This window comes from Penicillium griseofulvum (genome assembly GCF_001561935.1).
Source record: "Penicillium griseofulvum strain PG3 chromosome Unknown contig_10, whole genome shotgun sequence".
Classification (NCBI taxonomy): domain Eukaryota; kingdom Fungi; phylum Ascomycota; class Eurotiomycetes; order Eurotiales; family Aspergillaceae; genus Penicillium; species Penicillium griseofulvum.
The window spans coordinates 370,163-395,414 of NW_024467433.1; the positions used below are offsets into that span (position 1 = coordinate 370,163).

Below are 25,252 nucleotides of genomic sequence, written 5' to 3' on the forward strand. Positions count from 1 at the left end.
GCAATGGCTTTCTGTCTCGGATTCGTTATTGTCGGAACGGCAATTATACAAGCTGTCGAAATTACTGGAAAAGCATACTCAGATCAAGCAGCATTTGCAGTGTGGGGTGTTTTCGAATCCTCCTGAATCTATTGGTTTTCTGCCTTTTCCACTAGTGCCTTTGCCATACAATCATGAATCCTAACGGCAATCCCAGGTATTACCGTCGGATGCCTACCGCCATTCCGAGCTATCACATCCACTAAGCGAAATACCAATCAGTCTCCTTGCGGCTCTTCTAACGTCAGGCCCGATTCGGATGATCGAAATACTTCACACGAGAAAAGCCATTCCAACACAGCCAACTAGAGTGAACCTCCGTTAAATTACAGGATCTTAAATCCTACCAGAATGATCAAGATTAGAAGATGTGTGCACGAGATGTGCATATAAGCGTATGTCAAAGGACTGGTGAGCCAAACGAAACGCATGCTGGTGCGTTGGGGGTAGCGCTGAAAGGGGATATAAAAATAGTACAAGAGTCTGTGAGTTGAACTTCATTATATATATTCTAAACAGTGCAAACTCGGATGTAGTCGGATCTAACTATAGCGAGTCCACAGAGCCTGATATCTTCTAGGCGATGCTTTCTAAATGTATATGCAGTGTATTTTTAAACGATCTACACGCGATTTCGGGAGACTTTGGGGGGCGGTGCGTCGTTGTTGATTTAAAAGAGCGAAAAGGGTAACTATCGGCATGCAGGTGTGAAAGTTGCCAATTTTGTGTACATCAAGTTACTATTTGTGAATTCGGTAAAACTATAGTATATCTTCGAAAATTGTGCTTACCAGGAGTAGACATCCCGCGACCACGCCAACAACGCGTCTCGTTCGTATATTCGTAAGGCCCCCATTCAGCCGCTCTCACCTTGACCAATAGCATTAACGAGAGGCATACACAGACCAATCACGACCTTTATGACTTGTCACACAGTAGGTTAAAGTGCCTCGAACGCTGAGGGCTTTGATTGATTGCCCGCCTTTTGGCCTAAAGGTGTGTGATTGACTCCTAATGAGGCTATTCCGTACTAGAAATTCCGAGGAGATTTAGCGGTCAAAAGAGGTACCTCCCCAGTACGTATCTCAACTCAACTGTCTATACCTAAAACTCCGCTCTCCTAGCCTCTATCAAATTCACCGCGAAGGATTGTTGACCTACTGGTGTCTCTATCGAGCCTAAATGCAAACACAAGCGATGGCGACTGGTAGCGAGCCAAACCCAGTGGATACAACAGGACTGTGTCTGTTGTCACTGGACGGTGGGGGTGTCCGAGGATTATCAACGCTCTACATACTCAAGAACATTATGGATGATCTCAACTATGAGCGCAACGAGCAGGGTCTTAGGCCTGTGAAGCCGTGTGAAGTCTTCGATCTCATCGGTGGAACAAGCACAGGAGGGTTTGTCTTGTGTATTTCCATATTTTTAGCCCAGCTAATTCAAATAGTATCATAGCAATCATGCTAGGGCGACTCGAAATGACCGTTGATGAATGTATTACGGCATATGAGAGGCTCATCAAAACGGTTTTCAAAGGCAAACGGGCTACACTCCCTATCAGTCGCACAGGTGCAATCAAGGCGCGTTTCAGCTCAGACATTTTGAAAAGCGCAATTCTGGAGGTCCTTGCTTCCCGCGATGTTAAAGAGGAGGATCTACTAAATGACGGAGACGATAGTAGATGCAAAGTGTAAGTGGAAGACTGAGATGGATTTATTTATAGGTAAATCAGTGGTTAACTTTCAACAAGATTCGTATGCGCTATGGCCAAGGAGACAACGAAGATTACCCGGTTACGAAGTTACAATTTACGCAAGACACCTAAAACCGATGCAACCATCTGCCAAGCCGCTCTTGCCACATCTGCTGCGACAAGCTTTTTCGACCCGGTTTATATTGGAGACCGCTGCTTCGTGGATGGCGGGCTGAACGCAAATAACCCGGTGATTGAGGTGGAAGGAGAGGCATCAAGGATCTGGTGCCCGCAGACGGGAGACCTGAAAAGCCTTGTGAAATGCTTTATTTCCATTGGAACCGGAAATCCCGGCAAACGAGAGATCGAGAGCAAAGGGCTCAAGTTCATCTACAAAACACTGGTGGCTATTACGACGGAGACGGAACAAACAGCGAGCGAGATCTCAGACAGGTGGGTTGGGCATTTCCGCAGCGATCGTTACTTCCGCTTCAATGTGGAACAAGGCCTACAGGATGTGGGTTTGGAGGAGTATAAAGAAAAGGCCAAAATCGAGGCAGCAACGAATGAGTACGTTGAGTTACAGGAGAGCAGATTCCGCCTGGATAAGTGTGTGGAAAATCTTGTGCAGAAACAAAGTGTGTCCATCGAAGACTTTTCTTAGAATGTCTAGTTCCCCAGCTAACGCTATCTAGATAGCACTGGTCTCAAATTCAGTGAAACTGTTGATGTAAGGAAAATATCATCTAGGCTAGAGCCTGTCGTGGATTCCAAGCTCATTCTTATTAGAAACACCGTAGCTGTTTGATGCAGTACAAGAACTGTAAGATATGTGAGCCACACCGCGAATCTAGCTAACAACTCAACAGCGCCCCACGAGAGATTTACGAATATTCCTTTCCCTGAGAATGAAGGATTTGTCGGTCGTGAAAAAGAGCTTGGTGAACTGAAGAAGCTCCTGTTTCCTTCAAGCCAACAATCCAAGGTCGCGCCTCAATCCAAGGTCGCGATCACCGGGCTCGGAGGCGTCGGGAAAACGCAGATTGCGATCAAACTGGCATACGAAACGCAGTTGGAGCACCCGGGATGCCATGTTTTTTGGATTCCAGTAACGAGCCTCAAGAGCCTCGAACGAGCCTATTATGAAATAGCCAGAGCATTGGGGATACCAGGAGTCGATGAGAAGGAAGATGATATCAAATTGTTGCTTAAGGATTACCTTACCAAAAGTGTCGCTGAGTGGTTGCTCATCTTCGACAATGCTGATGATATCGACATGTGGTTTGGCAAGCCAAGCATGTTGAGTGATTACCTTCCATGGAGCAAACGCGGAAGAATACTTTTCACTACACGTTACAAGAAGATCGCCCATAAACTCGCAAAAAAGGTGATCGGAGTTGCTGAGATGGACGAGGAGAAAGCAATGGAGTTGTTTCGTGGCTGCTTGGATAAAACGACGCTTTGTCAGGATTACAACGAAACTTTGCTGCTTCTCGAGAAGCTTACGTTTCTCCCTCTGGCAATTGTTCAGGCTGCTTCCTACATCAATGAGAACTCGGTAGCAAGACTTTCTGATTACCTATCGCTTTTGGAACGAAGAGAGGAAGAGGTTGTCGACCTTTTTAGCGAGGAATTCGAGGGCGATGGTCGATATCTTGATGGAAAAAGCCCGGTGGCAACAACATGGCTAATATCATTTGAACAAATTTGCAAAAACCCTCTAGCAGGCGCTTACTTGTCATTCATCGCCTGTATAGAGCCGACAAATATCCCGAAGTCCCTTCTGCCACCAGCGCGATCCCGGAAAGAGGAGATCGAAGCAATTGGGATGCTGAAAGCATATTGGTTTGTCAGCGAGGACTCACAAAAGGAGCTGCTGAATCTCCACCGACTCGTTCACCTTGCTACTCGAAATTGGCTAAGAAAAGCAGATTCTACATCCACTTTGTCCCTAACTTCATGCACATCTATGGCACTTGCAAGGCTACGAGAGGTCTTTCCGTGTGGCGAATACGAGGAAAGAGAGAAATGGCGGGCATACATGCCTCATGTCCTAAGCCTGATCGGAAGAGATGAAGCCCAAGGCTTTGATAGGTACGCGCTGCTTGGAAAGCTTGGGGGATGTCTCTTGGCGGATGGTCGGCCAAAAGAGGCCGGTGTTTATATTGAAAAAGCATCGGGGTGGATTTCCGACCAGGAGGCCGTGTCTCAACTAGCCTCTCAGTATGAACCCACGATGTCATATCGGTCGACAGGACAACTCAAACAGACAATAGACCTATTTGAGTACATTATCGAACTTACGTACCTTTCCGGAGATAACTCATATCAAGTGAACGAGGAAGTGAAACAATCAATGAAGGAACTCGAGCACACTGTCGAAATTGAAAAATCACTTCCTCAAGATGACCCTGATCGTCTTGCCTTTCAGTATTTACTTGGGGTATCTTATCTGTCGAACGCGCAAAACAAACAAGCAATACCGCTACTCGAGCACGTCGCCAAAATCCGAAAGTCACTCCCGGAAGATCACCCTGATCGGCTAGCCTCTGAATATGCACTCGGGGTATTATACCAGAGGAGTGGAAAAAACAAACAGGCAATAAAGCTCCTCGAGCACGTCGTCAAAACACGAAAGTCTCTTCCCGAGGATCACCCTCGTCGGCTAGCTTCTGAATATGCACTTGCAATTTCATATAAGATGAATGGGCAAATCAAACAGGAAATAAGCCTACTCGAGCATGTCGTCGAAATGAGAAAATCACTTCGACAGGATCACCCTCATCGACTACCGTCAGAGTGGCAACTCTCAATAGCATATAGGATCAACGGGCAAATTAAAAAGGCAACAAAGCTGGAGAAACAGGTCACCAAAATGAGGAAATCGCTTTCAGAAGATCACACCTATCGACTAGCCTCTGAGTAGGTGAAAAGTCCATATCCTCGAGCACAGTGGAAGAGGATTAAGGAATTTCCTGCAGGAGGGAGACGAGTGGGAAGATACACAATTATCCAGGTTTTTCGCCGGTCCCATATCCAGACCCAAGCTCCAAGACCCTGTAAAGCTACCCCCTGGGCTCCCAGACCTCAACCTTCAAATCCTCCGATTGCACGGATTCCAATCTGTGACGTGATCATTTTCTTCCACTACACGGCTACATATTGTGAGAAATACGGAATGCACTACACTTTTATACTCCGGGTTCAAATTCATATAATCATCTCTACTAGTTGACCGCCGATCTTGCGGCTGTGTCTTATCTTCATGTTCTAGCAAAGTGGGGATATTCACGCTTGAATTTGCTTGTATTGTCAAGAATGCCATAATCCCAAGGTCGTGTACTTCGTAGTGTGAGCTTAAAAGTAAAAGTGAGTAGTAAATGAGATGGAAGTAGATATTCAAATGAAGAAATCGTTATATGAGAGAAGCCCTAATAAGAGGTAGAACCAATTCTCGAAGATATTAAGTGAGAAAACGCACCGTATATAAGGTTGAGGGACCTCCATCCTCCCACATCCCACCCCCATCTTCCATCCTCATTCTCCATCTCATTTTTTTTCATCATCTTTTTCACTTCTTTTTTATATTTCCTCTACCTTCCCTCTAATCATTTCTCACCTTCCATCACCTCCCCCCATTCAGTTCTTTCCTAAACTCCGTCCACCAAATTGGGAAGGAGCCAGTTATAGTAGAGCGAATGGTACATACAACTACTCCAGAGTGTGCAGCTGGCTATACATCCCTCGCAGCCGAGCCCAAAATCTTAAAATAACCTAACCATATCCTCGTCAGATATTTCCGTTTATAGACTCCTCTTCAAAGTCTTCATAACATATTTCGCTATCATCTGCTATTACCAGCCTTATACGATATAATCCAATCCAAAAGCTGACCAATAAAGGCTTCGAGAGGACTCCTACACTCTAAACCGAACTCCACCACTTTAAGCAACACATTAGATTGCTAATAAATCAGTAGCCTCGTCTTAGCCTCAACTTGGCAAATTTATTTTATCCGGGATATATTACCCCCGCTAGCCTTTCGCGCTAACAACTGTTCGCCTAAAGCCACCAATAATTTATATTTTATCTAGTTTCCCAACCATAGATCTTACCTTGTCCAGAGGATCACCCTTATTGCGGAGCATCAGGCCCCTTATTCTGCTTTTTACTTCATTCGCGTTGTTACTTTTGACTTGCATTTCGCAAGTATGCCCAGTATCACTACCACCGATGAATATACCTTCAGTAACTTGGGCCCGGTGACCACTACCTTTACCGCACCAGCCAGCTGCTCAACTGCGATAAACAATTACGGGATTGGAATCAGTGATCTTCTTCCTAGTTTTGCATATAATGTGCAATGCACTAGAGGTGGTTATAATGGCTGTCTCCCCACTGGCACGGTTCCCGAAATCGCTACTCTGGATCCCAACCCGAGCGCTATGTACAGTCAAGAATACTACTCCCCGGGATTTCACTGATTATATATTTTTTTTCCAACACCATGACCGCGGATATTACATTCGGCTGTTATTCGGCTGTTCCTGATTACCTGATTACCACAGGATGTCGCCGCATGATTCCCGATGAGGATATTGGTATAAAAACGAAAACCGTCGTCGTGAATGGGACTACCTCCACGGATTTTCTCGTCGCTATTACTGATACGCAACCCGTCAGTAGCGTCACGACAACCTTCGCTGCGGAGGACGTTAGTAATCATGGGGCTGTTTCTATGCAGCCTATGCTTCACCTAGTGCATCGTCAGTCTGATCTTAAAGCAGCAGGAACAGCTGGGGCGGGCTTCACAGCGGCTGCGTCCACAACAGCTACATCTACTTCGAACTCTGCGGCAAGAGTCGCCTCGAGGATTAACTCGTGGGATGGGTTAAGTGGTGTCCTTGGTGTGTCAGTCGCTGTGATCGTTTTGGGTGCCGCTATAGTCTTCCAATAACCCATTGTTTATAGTTAATGGTTGCCCACTGGCACGGCATGGACTAGCAGATTCCATTTCAGGGTATGATAAGCACACATACGTACACTGCTAGTAACCACTGACGTTGTTCCTAAAATCGGAAGAACGAAAACGCAAAGGGGTAAAATCAAAGTAAAACAAAAAAAGAGGTGCATAGATACGCGCAGAAGGTATGGGCTGAAAACATGAATTCTGTTGGCAAACAGAGAAAAGGCATTGCAAAAGAAAAGACGTATCTCGTTCATGAGGTGAATGAATCATATTGGCGACTGATCTTTGAGGAAATCTTCGTAGACAAGTTGCATGAAATTCGGATCATAGATATCCACTTTCATATCTGCCATGAATGTAGTCGAATTTGGATTCGGCTTAATTGCCTGTTGGAACTGAGCAAGCTCCACAGTAGGAGGAACTTCCACACACTGGTCCTTCACATCGCGGAGACTCTTTTGGAAACGGTCAACGAACGCAGCGGGAGTGAGCCCACGAGTAGAGTAACGGACTCTGCTGAACTTCTCCCACGCAATGTGCACGGACTGAGCAGATGTTTTCCCGTACACGCTCTCGAGTTTGACGTACGCTTCGCGTGCGTCCATCACTCGTTCTATCTCTAACAATGGTTGCTTGCCAAGACCTGAGGCGAGAAGATCACGAGCACGGATATTTAACTTCCGCCGATCTCCCGGCCGATTCTTGTCGAATGGGGGGAAATTGGGGTTTAGGTGATTTGTTCGTGTCACGGAGAACTCGGGCTCTTCCAGACTGTTGGTGTCGGTTTCAGATGAATCATCCTGTTCCAAGAATATTGGATCGAAGCTTTCTTCTTCTGCTGTTGTAGTCGATTCCTGCTTGATCTTGTCATCACCGAGTCTGTCCATGATGACGTCCCAGGAAATAGGATCGACATTCATAAAAGCTTCATGCAGACCCTTGCGCCAAGAAGACCAGTTGGATTTTCCTTCGAGCTTCTCGAACCATTTTGGAAGTGTCAGTTGCTTCTGATTGGCCATGACAGCAGTGATTGTAATTTCTTCGGCCGTAAGGATGGTTTATGATGCTATGGATAGTTAATGCATATTCTCTGTCCAAGACCAGGATAATAGAGGAGCTCTAAAAGTTAATATCAAGAACAAAAAGAGGAAATGGCAAGTGTACAATAATCATCAATGCGTATAGGCGGAGGAATCAGCAAGATGGCACGAAAGAAAGCAAAGAAGTAAGTTTGCGTGAGAACAGCGAAGAATTTCGGCTGGAAGGTTGCATATGTTGAACGACGAGGGATCGAAAGTAGGTATTGAAGTAGAGTGTAGTCAGTCACTTTGTCGAGCTCGAGACTCTGGAAGTTAAGAGGCTTTGGATAGAAGAGTGAGGAGAACGGAGCAAGCGCAGTAGTCAAAGCTCCTAATAGAAGTAACCTCTTGAGTGAGAGAAGTGAAGAGTTAATTGAGCGATGGCCACGGGCTCAAGATATCAATGGTTTGACGAAGATGGGGATCGTTTTCTGGAACAGAACACTTTTCTTTCTTATACGTTTTGGCTGGGCGAAGTTGTAGTCAAAGAGTGCTTTTGTGTAGTATGTTGCGCCTTTATACTTTACTCGTAGCCTCTATAGTGAGCCCAATCGAAGCTCCACTACAAGCATGTTAGAATCGGACTCGCACTAACAATTTAGCTCGAATTCCCAAACAGGACATCTTGTGAAGGACTGATATCTTATTATAAACGTTGTTGTCACCAATGGATTCATTGAACCAGTATATGGCAAGGAAATCGGGATATGGCCGGGAATCTAGACCCAAAGCGGATTTGATCCACGTTGCGATAGATATATGGCTGAGATCCATAGATGTTTCACTTCAATATGTGCATGCATGTATATTGTGTCAAAAATTAGTATGTTTATTATATACATCGCAGAGTGTCATGGAGTAATATAAAATGGTCCCAATTGGGTTAATGGCCAAGCGGGCTTGGAACCTAACCAATTAGAATTTGACTTCTCCGCGGAGTCTATCTCTTTCAGGCGAGGCTCAACATACGGAGTACTCTGTACCTAATTTGGTGGCGCTCGTTAAGGGGTCCAGTTATTATTGACTAACTGATCTCAATGCGTATAACACTGTGTCTCCTACCCTTTTCATTTCTCTAACCCGCAAACCACAATCTCATCCAGAAAATATCAACATACAAAATGGTCAAAACAACACTATCCACCACCGCATCCCTGCTGATGCTGGCAACGACCGCCTTTGGTGCGTGCAACAGCTACACCACCTGCGCTGACAACATCGTCCACTGGTACGATCCGACAAACGGGGAAGTCTGCGACCCGCTGAACTGTGGTGGCGGCCGCGCTCCTGTCAAGTACGACGTCCCCTGCTGTGCTGCCTACCGAGGCACGGAACCATGCATTATTACAACCTCTACTCTCTCCTGCTGGTCACCTTCGACCGCCCCCACTCCTTCGGCAATCGCATCCGCTAGCGCTGATGAAACTACATCTTCCACTGCCACTCCCACAGCCGATACCAGTGTTTCATCTTCCACTGGGGCATCTTCTACCGGAGCAGCGGCTGAGACTTCCTCGCACACTAAGTCGGGTACTACCGCTGCTCCCTCGACTACAGAACCTCCAACTCAACTGTCAAACTCAGCAACGTCAGAAACTGGCTCAACGAGCACTTCTACCCCACCAGTCTCCACCAATATTGCGGTGGGCCGTGTTAGTCCCTTAATGGCAGTTGCTGGGGTTGCAATTGGCGCTTTTATTTTCATGTAGATGAAGATCTGGGTACACCTACCATATCAATGTCACATTATCCGTTCTATGTATTTTAATATATTCCCCAAATATTCATTTGAACCTTGCCCGTAGTACATGTAGTTTACTGAGAAAGCGTGCAAAAGAAAAGCAACCTTGGTGAAAAGTCATCCCAGGGGGAGACGCATTGACCCCTGGAGCCTAGAAGAATCCGAATGGGGCCAAAGAACTATCCCTTAACGGGTTAGTGCGTCGCGAACTGTACAGGCAATTTTTCATAAATAGGGGAACCCCCATTTGGGGCTCTTTCGCCTATCGAACAGAATATTTTCCGTATAACGGATCAATCGCTCGCTTTCGTCGTTCCAAACTGCATATCGGTCACCATGGCGCGAGTTTCCGTTGTTTTCACGCTCTTCGCCCTCCTAGCCGCTACTCTAGTGACTGCATTTAACCAAACATTGGAATTGGAGAATGGGGACTGCGATGTAAGTATATTATCTGCTTAGCATATTTCAAATTCGAATTGCAAGAATTTAACTAATATATATTTCACTAGAACAACTGCTACTTTAGCAGTTTCCCCGGTGGATCCTGCACAGACGATGTAGCATGCATGTGTAACAAGCACAAGTATCGCGAGGCATACTTCTGCTGCATGAAGGATTGTAACCCCAATGTCATGCCTGGTAAGCTTACCTATGTTACCTATTTTCTCTTATTTGCTTTTATTTCTCATTCTTCGACTGGATCAAGAATCATAGCTAATAAATTTGGTAAATCCAGAGTCCATTACGCGACAGCATAGGGAATGTATTGCCAGAAACCTGGACTTCACCTTTGATGCAGAAGCTCGTTGCGGTGTCAAGTTGACTACTTCCGCTGGTATTTGGATACCAGCTACTGCTACTACTTCGACTTCTAGTACTGCTGCCGTTTCTCCCACTGGTGACTCCAAGTCCTCAACAACGTCGGTTTCTACTACTTCGGCGGTATCTTCGACAGTTTCCCAGGGGGTTTCTTCGGCAGGAAATCAAACTAGCTCAGGAAGTTCAACGCCGACTCCTACCAATGGTGCGCCAGGAAAAGCTGCTATCTTGAACGCTGTCATGGCTCTAGTCGCTGTATCTGCTATAGTGTTGTGTTGAGAAAGGTATTAGACACGCAGCGACAAAGTTCATTAATGCCGGCAGACAAATGCATTCCCTAATAATGACAGCATTCGTGATTATTTGCTAAGCTAAAGTCTGATATTCGGAGTACTCGAAGTGTAGAAGGATTTTAATCAAAGATATTCGGCCTCGCTCACTAATAACTTGGCTTTGGTCTCATGACTGAGATATCTATACGCAGATAAAACACCACACAGAACCCTCTCAAACTAAGTGCTCTCGTGAAACCTGTTGGTCATTAAAATCTAGGAATACAATATAAGAATTATTATTGGAGAAATATCAGTATTCATTCACTTAGAAGATAGAGAACATATCATTTAAGGCATGGAGAAGTCAGTCAAACCCCCGATTACTCTCAATCTTCTTTAACAGTCAGGAAAAGAAAGTAAACCTTGCCCATGTCATTTTCCACATCGAGATAATTGTAAACATATGTGCAAAAGAGCCTATAGCCCGTACTATCTTTTACGGCACGCATAAACGAGCAAACTCAATCGCAGGAGTAATCTCAAATTGAGAAAGCGCAGCTCAACCAAGGCCTCTTGGAAGCCAGATACAAATTCCTTCTTGTTCCAAGAGCGAGTGACACTCCTATTGAAGTGCAATTCCTTTAGCTCGAGCCAGGCATCTCTGGCATATGATCGACTCCGGCGATATTATCAGCAGTCTCTGGACTACAAGTCTGCCACGGGGGGTCTCCGGCCTATTTGTTCGCTTGCCTCCAAAGTGCAAGTTATTTTTGGGCTGTTCGTCGGTGGGGCTTCTGTTTGATATCTCGGCAGTAGCTGGGGCTATCCACGAGTTGGAGGGAGAACGGCGCCGTCGATCATGGCCCAGTGGTTTGGTGAAACTTCGCGCAGAACGTTCTCAAATTGAGTACTCTAGCGGGGCCAGTTCTTCAATCCAATCAAAGTGGGGACGCGAGAGGCGAAGGTTGAAGGGTCGCGTCCTACTCAAATAGTTGGTTAGCCAGGTCATTCTCCAACTCGAGGAAAGATCTCACCTTCACTTCCAGCCGTTGCTGGGCCGGGTTTGGTTGAAGGAGACATGGTGGGCTTTGAAGAGTGTTGGATGTGATAGATGGATTCGCCCACGAGTCTTGAGAAAAAGAGAAGTGAAAGTGAGGGAAAGGAGAAGGAAGAGTGAGGGAGAGGGAAAAGCATAAATGGCAGATATAGCGGGCTGAGATGGTAGAGACAACAATGAGACTCTTCCTGTCAACTCTTCTCTTTTGTAACTCGATATTAATGTTTCTAAATCAGCTGTTGCCGAACACAAAAGGCCTGACCTCGGCCTGGCCTCTCAAACCTAACTTAACTTTTTACAATAGCGAGAGATACACGAGAATTGAGCTCATGCGATATCCATTTAAGATATAATATTTTTCCAGTAGCTTGTTTGACTAAACAAACAAGCAGTACATACAATTATATCAGTTGAGCGCCTGCCATATGAATATAGCCACGGCTATAGCCAATGGATTAGCGAGAGAGAGGCCGATAGGCGCAGAATTCTTGCTGCTGGTAGTAGAGTCCGTAGTATTGTCTACGCTTTCGGTTCCATCAGACCCCGTAGCAGTGCTGCTAGTTGGGCCTGGAGTACTGTCTGCATTTCGGCGTCATTAGAACCGTAGCAGCACGAGTAGTTGAGCCCGAACTATTGCTTGCCTGCAGTTCCAGTGCCACTAGAGCCTCCCGTAGCAGATGATGAAACGGCCGCTAAAGCAATGGCTTGGGGCACACATTTTCATACACATACTGCTCGGGCTTGCCATCGCAAGTGGTCGTAGACCCCTTGTCAAATGTGCCACTCGAAAACATCCAGCAATTGCCCGAGAGATATGGCGAGTGGTTTGGATTGTTCGCGTTAAAGACGACATAGCTGCAGGAATCGGCATTCGCACATTGCTTCAAGCAGCTCTGCGCATTGTCACTGGCAGTGCAAGTTTTTTCGCAGTCATCAGGCGGCGGGTACCCGCAGACCGAGGCAATAGCAGAGGGGGTCTCGGTGGCGGTGCAGCCGCCCGTGGTGGGGGTTGGGCCGCCAGAACATACGGGCTTGTCGTAGACTGATAGGTAGGGATCTGCGCAATCCGAACTACCTTCGCTCTCATCGAAGGTTTCACCCGGGTACAGCCAGCATGTGCCGGTGCCCGTGTAGGGGTTGCCACGAACAAAGATGGAAAAGTCGCAAGGAGGGTGGGCGTTACAGTAGTCCCAGCAGGTGTCGGTACCACTGGCGGCAACGGCAGTCCCTTCCTCGGGTTCCTTGTAGCTGCAGAGCTTGGTGATGAGAGAAGCTGTACAGGTTGGTTTCGCGGCAGTAGAGGTAGTGGATGTAGCAGAAATTTTTATGGGCTCAGCAAGGACTGCTAGAGCCTCTAGGGCGATAGAAACCCAGAAAGGGGCGATCTTCATTGTAGCGAGCGTAGGTAAGGCAAACGTATCCAAAACTAGAAGAAAGATTTTGAAAAGCAGTCACCCTATTTATAGGTTAGAATGGAGTAATCAGCCTCAAATTATTATTTCGCCTAAGCACTAGTGACTCACTAGTGGTCGACAGATTTACTACGGTGGTATCCTGGAGTCTCTAGCGTGTTTTCTCCCTGTTTTCTCCCAGAACACGCTAATTTCTCACTCCGTACTAACTTGGGATTAGCGTAAGTTCCTTGGCACAGAAGCCAAGTATTCAACATATTTGAAGAAGCTATATATGCGGTTGGCTCTGTTATTTGTACCGCCGATACTGTTACCTCGGTTATTGTGGCTATCTTCCACGCATCTAATGTTTTCTAGCATCTCCTGTCCGCTATTTCTATTCTAATCGAAATCAAAATCTTCTAGAAGCGATCGGCCGTGGACATTCATGTAGTGATTTCAAAGGTGCGAGGCATAACAATGGAATCCTTATTCAGATGTTACAAGCCCAAGTCATATCAAAACTACAAAATGAACAACCAACTTCATGAACTTCAACTAACCCTTCGTTCCTAGATCACCGGACACATGCCTACACTAAGTTTGCGATGGCAATGACATCAGCCAGTTTCCATTAGCTAAAGGGAAATACAACGGGGTCTCATCACGCTCTATGGCGACACCTAGTCCGCACCAAGGAGTATAGGAACGAGTGGAGACGACAACAACAGCGGATACTTGTGTGGAGTGAGCAATACTTCTCGTGTATTTTGCAACTGAATGCAAGCATACGCTGACTACCTAGTCAAATGGGTGCGCTTCTACAACCAGTCCGGCGTCAAGGCGACTGACCTCGGGTTCTTGAACGGCCTTAGGCTTGCCGCGTCATATGGCGTGCTATCTCATGAGATGTAGGCTGGAGAATACATTCGTGTTCTCGCTAAGATGATCCAAACCACTGGTGTTGATCTCGTTATCAATTGCTGTGGCGGTACGGGTTGGGAAAGGCAAGTTGCTTAACCTACTAAAAGTGACACTGCTCGTAGAATGAGTATTTTTTGTTTCGTCCTGTAGTCGCAACACAAGATCCCAGTAGACCATGACAAGCCCCCGCTCCCGATCAAGATCTTTGACAATCAGACCGCATAAAGTGCCTAACTCAAAACTACTCGGGGCACAACTCCAAATCGTTGCTATAAGTGATCTAACCTCCAGCTCTGTAGGAGCTAGTGCCGATATGGAGATCTCATTGGAAGAAGTAAGGGATAAGCATCGTAAACAAAGCTTTACTGCAGTTCCATAGGGCAGCCTTCCGCTTGCCAGTATTCTCGATGCGCCCGTGGCCTTGCAGAATATCTCTGGCCAAATGCGGGATTTGCGTCTGAGGCTAAGGTTAATGTTAATATCATCCATCGCCTCATTATGGGCACAGGTATCTATGTCTCCAGGCTCATTACGAAGTAGCTCTTTGCTAGCAACTTGATACTCTTAGTATGTCCTGCCCGTGACTGAATTTGTACTATGGATCATCTAAGTCTTCTCGAATTTATTTTTGATACGTATCTTCCATTTTCACTTTCCTTATTGGTGTTATAGGAGAGTTAGACAAGAGCCATAAGATATAAGATAATATTGGGGAAAGCCCTGTGTAGAATGTGACTATCATATCAAAGTCCCAGGCCCTGTGACCTTAAAGTTCCTACACCAGATCTGTAGTTCTCTTTGTTTTCCCCTTCTCAACCTTCCTCGCCACTCACCCCTTCACCTCTTCTTCAACTTTTGATTTCATTTCTCCTGAGCTTCTCTAGTCAAATTGAGAACTTGTTGCACCGAAATTCAAATTTATCACAGGTACTGAGCTTCCTAAATCGACTCCAAGCTATATTGGATTAATCCTTGCTTACCGTCTACAGCTGCTGCTCTATCTTGGTTGCGACAGCTCTCAGCTGGAACTCAAATCCAAGTCTCTTCCCCAGAGAGCCACCGAAAATTCATTTTCGACATCCATTGTCCATCTCGCACAATGACTCCTAAAAACATTCATCATTCCATGGAGTCTCTACTTGATGTCTATACGCGTGGGCTGATGACTTGAGATTATCCTTTCATTACTCATCGCTTCTCAACCTCCATATATCTTCCCCTCGACCAAACCTGCCTGGAATGCCGAATTGTCTTCGACTTATATCCGCGATGGGTTGTCGAGGAACTTCGCGCCTCTGCCATTGCCCATTTTGCCCAATCCAACACAAGGACCCAAATCCTCCTACCAACATACAACTGAGGTGCGAGAGGGCTCAACATGCATGCACGACACCAGGGTGGTTTTAATGAAACCGGCCTAGAATATGCGATTCCAAACCATTGTGCGGATTTACTACATTGGGTAGTTGAAGCATGATCAATCATGGCACTATTCCAAAGCCATGCCATAAATCGCTTGGTGGAGTGAGATACAACCCATAAGATCTTCCCTCGGGTCTTGACGCAGTTTCCCGATGAACTTCCCGATTTCCAAAAGGCCGAAATCCAGCAGCCCACATGTCATGCTACAGGCTACAGCCGCTAACAGCGCACCTGCTAAAGGTCCATGTTTCCACGGCAAACTCAAAACTCATGAACCGGAGCGTCAACCGCTGGTACAAGACCGTGCTCGACGAGAAATCCAACATCATTGCACTACAGCTTGAAACGGTCGTCGTCGTAGTCATCGCCTACGACCACCGGCAGATGGCATTCGTACTCTGTCATGAGGAATACCATTCCCGTGGATATCGCATGGTGGGTTAATTGCTTCCAGCTTGTAGTACGATATAAGGATAAATCGGCATGGGACCAGTCCCTCAAAGTGAAGTGTATCAGAAGCTGTTATTTCAGAGCTATGCCACAGTTATTACCACGCTCGGGATGTTTCAGCGTGAATTTCTTGGTCCGGATACCACATCAGTCCGTGGTATCTGTTCTACTTTCGACCAACAACGCACAAGTCGATAGTGGACGACTCACGAACATCGACATCGTCTACCAGACGTGGCTTTCAATAGAGCCATTGATGATTTGCTTTCGCCAATGGACTCGGTGAAATAACAAGTCGGGTTTCCCACAGTTTATATATATCTTGGAGGGTGAACTCGTCGATTCTGGTGGTAAGCGAAGTGGTGAGTGCTCTAAGGTTCTTGATACCGCTTGATTTCATGTTTTACTCATTTGGAATCAGTTGTACGACGGGATCCGCATCGGTTCCCGTTCCGCGCAACACTGGATTTACCAGGAAACTGATGAGCAAATACCGTGGATGGCTCTCCAGTTACGCCTACTTCAACAATCTCCATGAGGATTAATTAAATTACTCATGAAACCGGTACAATGATTCGAGACCTCTACGCTGCCCTTGATTCCCTTTCCCTAATGGTGAGCCAGGTCAAAGCTCCGGCAATCCCTAGTCCTAGACTGGACCAGAACATGAGCCTGTTTCTCGTACGGCGGAACTGAAACCTTTACCCTTCCATATTGGGCCCTAGGGGTGAGAGTCCTTGCTGAGGGTATCATTGCCGAGCGGGAAGTAAAGCGCCAAGTGCCTAAAACACCCCAAGCCATTCTCGCTGATCTTCGAGAATGCTGCAGGATCGACCACTTGTTTGCCGAAACGTGAGATGGATTTCTATCGGAAAGGTAGGTTCATCAAAAGGCTCAAACAAGGAACGATAACCTTATTTCCGCACATTGTGTCCAACAGGTTGCATCCAGCAAACTTCCAGGAAATGAAATGAAGGGGAAGAGCAGAGTTTCAGATGGTGGCTTGAACCTTTCTGGGGTATCCGGATTCCGCGGGTTCCAGCTCGGGAGTACGTCGGAGTTTTCTTTTTTGAGTATGTACCCCCCGAGCTGGTGGTCTGGGTATGGGTATCCGCTGGCGCACAAGGCGCCGCTTAGGCGGCGTAAGAAGTTCGGGAAGATACCGAAGAAAAGTAGTGGGCCTAGTTGTGGTTTCACTGATCCCCAACAGAATGTGAGTTATGCGAAATGCACTTTTAGGAACGGTGATATACTAACCACTATTGTCGATATATAGCCACTTGTGACATGCTTTTTAGTATCTGCATATAGGTGCGACATGCAATTTTCAAAATAGACATCGCATCTCATTACTTTTGTTAGAAACTACTACTCCGCAGGCTGAAACATACTAAGGCAAGCACCTGTGGATACTCCTAGAAACTTAAATTTGGGGCGTAAATATGGATTGATTCCTAACAAGGCAAATATCCAAGAGAAGACCAACAAGCTAAACACCCGATGAACCGGATTGAAGTGAAGTATCGGTACACAACTTTGCTCCATATACAGTTAACAGGTTCATAACAATAGCTCTTCCAAACCCTTGCTAGCAGCAAGTGACATTTCGCATGAAACCACTGCAGGGTATTCACACGCTTATGAAACAGTGATGGTTGCAGATCCACTGCTTTGGTAACCCTCAGTGTTAACAATCTGGTAGTCGTGAGATCCAAGACCCATTCCAAGCTTAGCCCAAGCATTGAAGTGGTTACCAGTAGTGACAGTTCCACTGCTACGCTTGTTCCGACGGATAGACCAGTACTGGTCGAAGGTGCTAGAATCCGAAATGATCGAAGGCTGGTTGACCTGAGTATGCTTGTAGATATCATAGACGGACCCATCGCTGGTTACTGTTCCCTTGAAGGTCATGCTGCCGCCTGGGTTGTATTCGCCATAGTTTTCCATGATGTAGTACTCAACGAGGGGGCCCTTGGTCCAGCCGTAGACAGCCAGGTAAGCATTTCCGGAGGGATTGAAATTTCCGGAAAAGTTGATGTTTCTAACACGACGTAAGTATTTATCAATATTGAGTATGTTGTCTGGACTTACCGGGCGCTACCTGTAGCCCAGCCCTTGCCAGAGGTGAAAGATCCGCAATTCTTCCAGTTGACACTGTATTGGCCTGCATTGCCGTTGTTGTAGGAGACACTGCCGCCACCGTTGGTCCAGAAAGAGTAGAAGTAGCCGCCGTTGGTTCCTCGCTCGTTCTGGGTGATGTCGCGCTTTTCCACGTCACTGGGAAGCGCGAGGGCACTGACAGCGGCGCATGCAGCGACAAAGAGGCTTGAGAAAGAGACCATTATGAAAGGTCAGATGCTGGTAATTGAGGAATGAATTGGAGTGTGTTTTGTGATGGATGATTCCTTGGGGAGAAGACCTCTTTTATATTGACGGAGGGTGTGGGGCGAGTTTAAACAGTTTCATAGTCCTCCACATGTCTCGAATGAATTTAGCCAACGACCTATTTATCCCCTTGCCCTGTTCCAATTGCACTAATTATACGTTAAACACGGGTCATGTTCACTGTCCATGAACTATTACTGGTCCATCGGACCGACAGCTATATCCCTATATCATCCAACCAGGCTAAAATCAGATTTTAGTAGCTAAATAAGCATGTAGAAACTATTGAGTCGGCTAAACTTCTTCAAGTAAAAATAAGCATGTTGCACACTTCAGCCACCGGCTGTGTAAATGCGGGGAAATTCATCACGGCTATAATGGATGTAGCTTGGCCAGGCTAAACCCAAGATCAGGCAGTTTAAAAGCCGGGGAAACATCGGCTACTTGATCTTATTTCGATTATCAGCTCTCATAAGACATTGGAGAACCTTGGAAGTTGTTGTAAGCTTGAGACAGCTCAGGGACAACCTCGGTGATCCATGGATCAACGGGTGTATATCTCAAAGCTTGGCAGGAACAACCTTGGGAAAGTCCCCCATGCTTTTAACCGTATTTATATAGTCAACCCAATTAGTGAGGGGTATGCTTGTTCTAAATATTCCTTGGTAAAATAGTCTACTGTCATGATTCATCTCTAAATTCAACATCAATGGGTAGCCTAAGTTTGTTTGTTTGTCTATCGGATGATCAGATCTAGCGATACGATTAAGTAATTTACTACCGGCTATTTGTCGCTGATCCGGGTCTTCTAACCGGCTTACTGGTTAACTTTCCAGATCCATGATTTCTCGAAGGACCCAAGAACACGTGCCAAGAAGATTCGAAGAATGTGACTGTGAGTCTCCGCGTTGAGGCTTGGCAAAGCAGAATTCCAATTGTTTGGGTGTGATCAAGTGCAAGGGAAGAACGCGATCGATATCCCTAGGACTTGTCAATTTCCTAGCCTAAGTGCAACGCTTCGCTTTCGGGTGTCGCTTATCCAGGTGTTTATATGCAGTTACAACTGTAACATTCGACTACGAGTGCATTGTCAGACGATGTATTGCAGATACAGTAGATGCTTTATCAGGTCATATTCCATGCTGTTAAGTACTCCTTACGGAGTACAGCCATTGAGTTTGCCAAGTATATATACACTACCTAAGATATTTCCACCACCTCTAATGTGCTCCCTAATGTACGGAGTATGGAGTAGCACAGATCGCATACCTTGCGTCGGCAATCAGGCCGAGTAGGCCCAGGCTTAAGCTATATAACCCTAATCTATGAAGATTTTGAGGGTATCACATAATTGCAACGCCACACATAAGCCAGCCACTTGGCTTCCTTGGCCCTGTTGGCACTCAAGTGGTTCACCGCGACTTCGAAGGTGATCAGATATTTCTGTTCAACATTCAAGGTCTGAATAGGAGAATGTGAAAATATTCCAGTGCTCTCTACTCGTGATTCTTGGTCAATCGTTAAAGAATGTTTCATGGCTCAGGTGTCAATATCAAATAGATAAAACTAAAATATATACAGTCATGAAACTCAGTTTCGGTTTCTCGGTGATTTATCTCGTCGTGCATTTAAACATTATTATGGAATGTCATTAGCTTATATGATATGGAGATTTCTCCTTCACACATAACTTGGGGTATGCATGAGAGTGCCACCCACATTCTTACAGAACAGGATATATATCTGTACATGCACCCAACAAGAATAGTTATGCGGCCTTGGGTAGTATTTTTGCTCTTCTTTTTATGTAGTCATTTTCAAATACTTTTGGAAATTTTACTCCAAGTATTTTGGATGTCTTCTGGAGTATCATTTTTGGATGTCTTTTTTTAGATATTCTCCCCCCTGTATTGATGTCGTGCATACGGACCTGCGGAGTAGCTAAATTATGTACATAATTAGCGGCAGAATATAGGCGGTGAGGAATGTGCAAAATGTGCAACCTCAACTTTCCCTAGAACTTCATCAAGATTCAACCATTCAATGGAGACCGTGACATTTAGATCGGGTGATATCTTCATACTTGAGACTAATGCAAGGGGTTATGCAATGCGCCCTTGTCGGCACCTTCGTCCCAACGATATAGCTCCACTGTAACTCCTTTCTTGGAGTTGCTTGGCATCAATTGTGGACTTCAGTTTACCCAATACATACCAATGGTCACGCGACCAACCCTCGGTACCCCAAATGATGATCTAGCCACATTCCACTCTATCTACACCATGATTGATAGCAAGCTGGTGAGATTGTGCTTCCTTTCAGCTAATTTCTGAAGTTATATTGGGTGATGTGAAGGTATTAATGATCAATCTATAATTTCTTTTTCGTGTGATTGATAGCTAAAAATGTAAAATAAGGTTAACTCATGTCTCGTGGCTGGATCGACGGATCTTTCCTAAAGGCTATTGTGGGCACGGCTGAATTCACTATTGGTACAGTAAACTAACCCCTTTGGTGATAGTATCTCTTGGCACTGGGCTTTTCAATACAGCCATTGATCATACAAACCTCTACAGGAAACAACGCGGCGGCTAACTCTCATGCAATGACACGTCTAAATTGGGTAGTACACATGAACCTCAATATAAGGGTTTATCTGGAATGTACCTTGTGGCAAAGAAAAGAAAGCTACGTCATTTAATATAGTGCTATTAAGATAAATAGCACTTGTATTGAAAAGTGGATGCCGAGGGTTATCTAGCCCTAAACGCGTTAGACCAGTGTGCCCATAGTGATTTCTGCTGTACCAAAAGGGTTTTGCCTTTTCTTGCCCTGTTTGATATTTTTCTATCTATCAACATGGGGTCAAGGTCAGCCTTTGTTAAGAAGGCACTTGGCTTGCAAGATCCTCCCAATCTACACAACAAGCTCGCGCCAGCTCACGAGTCAGATCCAACGGTTCTAGAATGGTTAAGCGACGGTTTCCCCTCCAAACAGCAGGTTGGACAGTATTTTGTGAGATTACTGCCTTTCTTGCAATGGATCAGACACTATAACTTGCAATGGTTTTTGGGAGATTTGGTTGCAGGTACGTGCCTTGGTTGACTAGAATCCAACCTCTGCTAACTTTCCTAGGAATCACGGTTGGCGCGGTCGTGGTCCCCCAGAGTATGGGATACGCCAAACTGGCTAATCTTCCGGTGCAATATGGACTCTATACTTCTTTCATCGGTGTCGTTGTCTACTGGTTTTTCGCAACGTCCAAAGATATCACGATAGGGGTAAGCTACCCAGGTGGTTTCTTATCCGGCATGGGCTAATAAATTGGGCAGCCCGTGGCTACCATGTCAACTGTTCTCGGCAGCATTATACGCGACGTACAAAGGGACCACCCCGATATCCAAGGTCCACAAATTGCGGTAGCAGTCACCATTCTGAGCGGAGGTATAATTGCATTTATGGGCCTAGCACGACTAGGCTTCATCATTGATTTTATCCCAATTCCCGCAATTACAGCTTTCATGGTCGGCTCTGCTATAAGTATCTGCTCGGGACAAGTGAAGGGATTGCTGGGCCAGACAGCAAATTTTGAGACGAGCACTCCTTCATATCGAATTATCATCGACACGCTGAGATATCTTCCCTCCGCGCAAGGATACGATGCCGCCATGGGTCTTACCGCATTGGTGCTTTTATACGGCCTCCGATCAGGGTTCAACTATGGAGCTGCCAAGATGCCACGCTTTGCCAAGATCTTTTTCTTTCTCGGCGCGCTCCGCACCGTGTTCATCATCGCTCTCTATGCTCTTATCAGTCTTGGCGTGAACCACCATCGCCGCGACAATCCCGCCTTTGCTTTAGTGGGAACAGTGCCTCAGGGCTTCGACCGAGCCGGTGTCCCAGTACTCAAGCCCGAAGTAATCAAGCTCATCATCTCCCAACTACCTGCCTGTGTGATCTGTCTCCTCATCGAGCACATTGCAGTCTCGAAAACCTTCGGCCGTGTCAATAACTACACAATTGACCCCTCGCAAGAACTTATCGCAGTCGGTATCACCAACCTCCTCGGTCCCTTCCTCGGCGCATTCCCGGCAACAGGTGCTTTCTCACGCTCGGCCATTCAATCCAAGTCGGGAGCCCGCTCGCCCTTCACTGGCATCATCACCGCCTGTGTCGTCCTGATCGCCATGTACAGTTTGACCTCCGGTCTCTATTATATCCCCAAAGCAACCCTATCAGCCGTCATCATCCACGCAGTCGGAGACTTGATCGTCCCACCTAATACGATCTACCAATTCTGGCTCATCTCACCCTTAGACGCAGTCATTTTCGCCGTGGGCCTAATCGTTGCATTATTCAGCACAGTCCCAAACAGCATCTACACAACCGTTTGCATCTCGGTAGCAGTTCTATTATTCCGCCACGCAAAAGCACCTGGCCAATTCCTCGGCCAAGCGTGGGTAACCGACGAAAACAACCAAGTCCCACTCTTCCTACCAATGGACGAACCGAAAGCCAACCCAAGCATCAAAATCGAGAAACTCCGTCCGGGAGTCTTCGTCTACCGCTTCTCGGAAGGCTTCAACTACCCCAACGCAAGCCACTACTTCGACGACCTCGTGCAAACAATTTACAAGCACACACGCGGGACAAACGCGGAGATATATACGAAAAAGGGCGATCGTCCCTGGAACGAGCCGGTCTCTTCCAGTACCGACGATTCGCATCTGCCGATGCTACGAGCTGTGATTCTCGATTTCTCGGCTGTCAATAATGTCGATGTGACCTGTGTGCAAAATTTGATGGATATCCGCACCCAGCTGGATCGTCGCTCGGCGCCTGTTCCTGTGCAGTGGCATTTCGCCAGTATCAAAAATCGGTGGACAAAGCGTGCGCTACATGCCGCAGGCTTTGGGTACTCGCAGTTGCCGGAGTCGAGTGAGACTGGGGAAGATGCAGGCTCGCATTCTTCCGAAGGATCCGCCGATGCAGAGAAGGGTGGGATGGAAATGACAGTTAGGCCTGAAGTGGCGGATATGTCCCTCTCAACACCTGATGCATTGGAGAGTGCGGGTCGGCGGTTTTTCCATCTTGATTTAACGAGCGCGCTGCGAAGCGTGGATGTATATTTAGCTATGAATCCTTCGATTTAAAGGAGATTATAAGAACATAAGGAAATTTCGGTTCATAAATGTGCATTGTGGTCAACAGTCCATATTTCATGTACAAAAATGGAAATCATCAGAATCATCCTCAACGCCAACCGGGAATATCGCAAAAAGAAACACCAATATGCAATAAAAACGCAATCAGATCTCATCAATGCATAAGCAGCCAAGTGTCATACGGAACACCGCGAGGCTGCGTCTTCCCATCTCGACCAGTCGAAAACAGCACCGGCTCGAAATCACAAGCTGCAGAGTACTTCTGAATCAACTGCCGCCAATAACACGACTCGGCGGCAGGAGTAAGGTACCGATCACGGAAAGTGCGCACAGCATTATTAGCAATACGCTCCGCGATCTCGGGGTTATCAATCAGATAATCGATCTTATGCGATAACTCCGACCAATCCCGATCGACCTCAATATAATTCGCCTCGGGACCAGTCGCGACCAACGCCCCATGATGAACCTCCCTCCATTCGAGGGTATGAGAGATAACAACCGAACGACAGTTCAGAAGATACTTCCCACGACCAGAGAAGCTGCGACCCTCGGTATGCGCCAGGAACATGTACCGACAGTGATCTTCAATAGGCAGGAGATTAAAGCGGATATCATCCTTATCATCCCAGTCAATAACCCGCACACTGGCCCAGCTACTACCCGCAGACTTGAGTAGCTTGCTCCGAACTGGCGGGTTCGTGGCTAAACTGCCACGCCACACGAGCTGCTTTTTCTTCTCCTGGAACTTCAGACCCGGAACCCATGTACCATCTGCGGCGGTGTCGCCGTCGTCGATGGCTGCAATGCGTCGTCGCACTTCCTGGTACGGTCCGATATGTACCTCCGGCCAGGCCCAGTATCCGAAGTCAGGCATTAGCCAGACTGAAGTGTCCGCGTCGCGTTTTGAGTAAGCCCAGATGGGGGCTGGGCTGGTTGTATGTTCTGCGAAGTCTTCTGTGGTAAAGATGAATTCGATGCTGGGTAGGAGGTGGCGGTCTGGGAATGCTGTCAGGGCGCGGTGGAGGGAGTTTAGGGTTGCGCGGGCGCGGGATGCTGTGACGGGCATGTTGGCGTAGTCGACGATATACAGCTGAATGGAATATGTTAGAATCGGGTGTTTGGTGTGTAAGAGTGGATGTTTGGTTCACCTCTCCTCGGTCAATAATTCCCCGCACCATGCCATCATCCACTGGTCTGGAATTGAGTTCCTTGTAGGAAATCGGTTTGTTTGATTTCAGTGTAGAGAATTGGTCAAGCTCGAGGAATAGCTTTGGGAAAGCGATGCGACATTGGTCGTCGGACAGACCATAGTTGTTTCCATCACGCTCAACTACAAACTCCCAACCGGCGGAAGAGTTGACAGCCGGGGCGCAATATTGCTGTCGTGGTTGTCCTTTTGGATTAAATCGTGTTGAGGCTGGTGTTCCGGTGCTGATGATGAGGAATGTAAGGATAAACAGAGACGCCACGGCGCCAGTGGCCAAGAAGCGGAATGAAGGGCGTTGAGTGAACATTCTTGGAATAATTCCAACTCCCTCTTCAGTTAACAATGCTCGATCTGAATTTTCATCTGGGTTTCTCGGCCTGTAAGAGATGAAGACCTTGCATTTCGTGGGTTGATGTCACTGTCAGCCCTGATTGTTTCCACGGCAACGCAGGTGCTTTCTATGCTTGGATCCAGAGATGCTAATTATAGCAGTAGGCTCTAGGGTTTTATCTACATAGGACTTTTGAGGTAGAAAGGCCAGACTGCATAGCTCTTACCAAGAAAGAAACTGTGCACAGTCGAATCTATAGTCCCAACTATATCGGATTATTATGTACATAAGAGGGAGAG

General features: G+C 46.5%; 8 protein-coding genes across 8 annotated transcripts; 4 read left to right on the forward strand and 4 right to left on the reverse strand.

Annotated features, from left to right (window-relative positions):
• Nucleotides 1-1,236: 1,236 nt before the first annotated feature.
• PGRI_083290 (Acyl transferase/acyl hydrolase/lysophospholipase) lies at nucleotides 1,237-4,661 on the forward strand (the record flags this gene model as incomplete). The annotated part of the gene is made up of 6 exons (XM_040796043.1): nucleotides 1,237-1,442; nucleotides 1,490-1,732; nucleotides 1,793-2,373; nucleotides 2,431-2,465; nucleotides 2,549-2,558; nucleotides 2,605-4,661. 6 exons carry the CDS (start codon nucleotides 1,237-1,239, stop codon nucleotides 4,659-4,661), a joined length of 3,132 nt encoding a protein of 1,043 aa, XP_040650581.1.
• Nucleotides 4,662-6,242: 1,581 nt separating this feature from the next.
• Nucleotides 6,243-6,692, forward strand: PGRI_083300 (uncharacterized protein; the record flags this gene model as incomplete). Its single annotated transcript, XM_040796044.1, has 1 exon — nucleotides 6,243-6,692. One exon carries the CDS (start codon nucleotides 6,243-6,245, stop codon nucleotides 6,690-6,692), a length of 450 nt encoding a protein of 149 aa, XP_040650582.1.
• Nucleotides 6,693-6,970: 278 nt separating this feature from the next.
• PGRI_083310 (uncharacterized protein) lies at nucleotides 6,971-7,723 on the reverse strand (the record flags this gene model as incomplete). Its single annotated transcript, XM_040796045.1, has 1 exon — nucleotides 6,971-7,723. One exon carries the CDS (start codon nucleotides 7,721-7,723, stop codon nucleotides 6,971-6,973), a length of 753 nt encoding a protein of 250 aa, XP_040650583.1.
• Nucleotides 7,724-8,904: 1,181 nt separating this feature from the next.
• PGRI_083320 (uncharacterized protein) lies at nucleotides 8,905-10,516 on the forward strand (the record flags this gene model as incomplete). Its single annotated transcript, XM_040796046.1, has 6 exons — nucleotides 8,905-9,435; nucleotides 9,680-9,721; nucleotides 9,798-9,962; nucleotides 10,034-10,163; nucleotides 10,261-10,359; nucleotides 10,434-10,516. The coding sequence occupies 6 exons, from the start codon at nucleotides 8,905-8,907 to the stop codon at nucleotides 10,514-10,516; spliced, it is 1,050 nt and encodes a 349-aa protein (XP_040650584.1).
• Nucleotides 10,517-12,367: 1,851 nt separating this feature from the next.
• Nucleotides 12,368-13,066, reverse strand: PGRI_083330 (uncharacterized protein; the record flags this gene model as incomplete). The annotated part of the gene is made up of 1 exon (XM_040796047.1): nucleotides 12,368-13,066. One exon carries the CDS (start codon nucleotides 13,064-13,066, stop codon nucleotides 12,368-12,370), a length of 699 nt encoding a protein of 232 aa, XP_040650585.1.
• Nucleotides 13,067-17,500: 4,434 nt separating this feature from the next.
• PGRI_083340 (glycoside hydrolase family 11 protein) lies at nucleotides 17,501-18,204 on the reverse strand (the record flags this gene model as incomplete). Its single annotated transcript, XM_040796048.1, has 2 exons — nucleotides 17,501-17,903; nucleotides 17,954-18,204. The coding sequence occupies 2 exons, from the start codon at nucleotides 18,202-18,204 to the stop codon at nucleotides 17,501-17,503; spliced, it is 654 nt and encodes a 217-aa protein (XP_040650586.1).
• A 2,902-nt stretch (nucleotides 18,205-21,106) lies between these two features.
• Nucleotides 21,107-23,400, forward strand: PGRI_083350 (SLC26/SulP family anion transporter; the record flags this gene model as incomplete). Its single annotated transcript, XM_040796049.1, has 3 exons — nucleotides 21,107-21,335; nucleotides 21,383-21,528; nucleotides 21,580-23,400. The coding sequence occupies 3 exons, from the start codon at nucleotides 21,107-21,109 to the stop codon at nucleotides 23,398-23,400; spliced, it is 2,196 nt and encodes a 731-aa protein (XP_040650587.1).
• Nucleotides 23,401-23,566: 166 nt separating this feature from the next.
• PGRI_083360 (uncharacterized protein) lies at nucleotides 23,567-24,929 on the reverse strand (the record flags this gene model as incomplete). Its single annotated transcript, XM_040796050.1, has 2 exons — nucleotides 23,567-24,505; nucleotides 24,591-24,929. 2 exons carry the CDS (start codon nucleotides 24,927-24,929, stop codon nucleotides 23,567-23,569), a joined length of 1,278 nt encoding a protein of 425 aa, XP_040650588.1.
• Nucleotides 24,930-25,252: the final 323 nt, after the last annotated feature.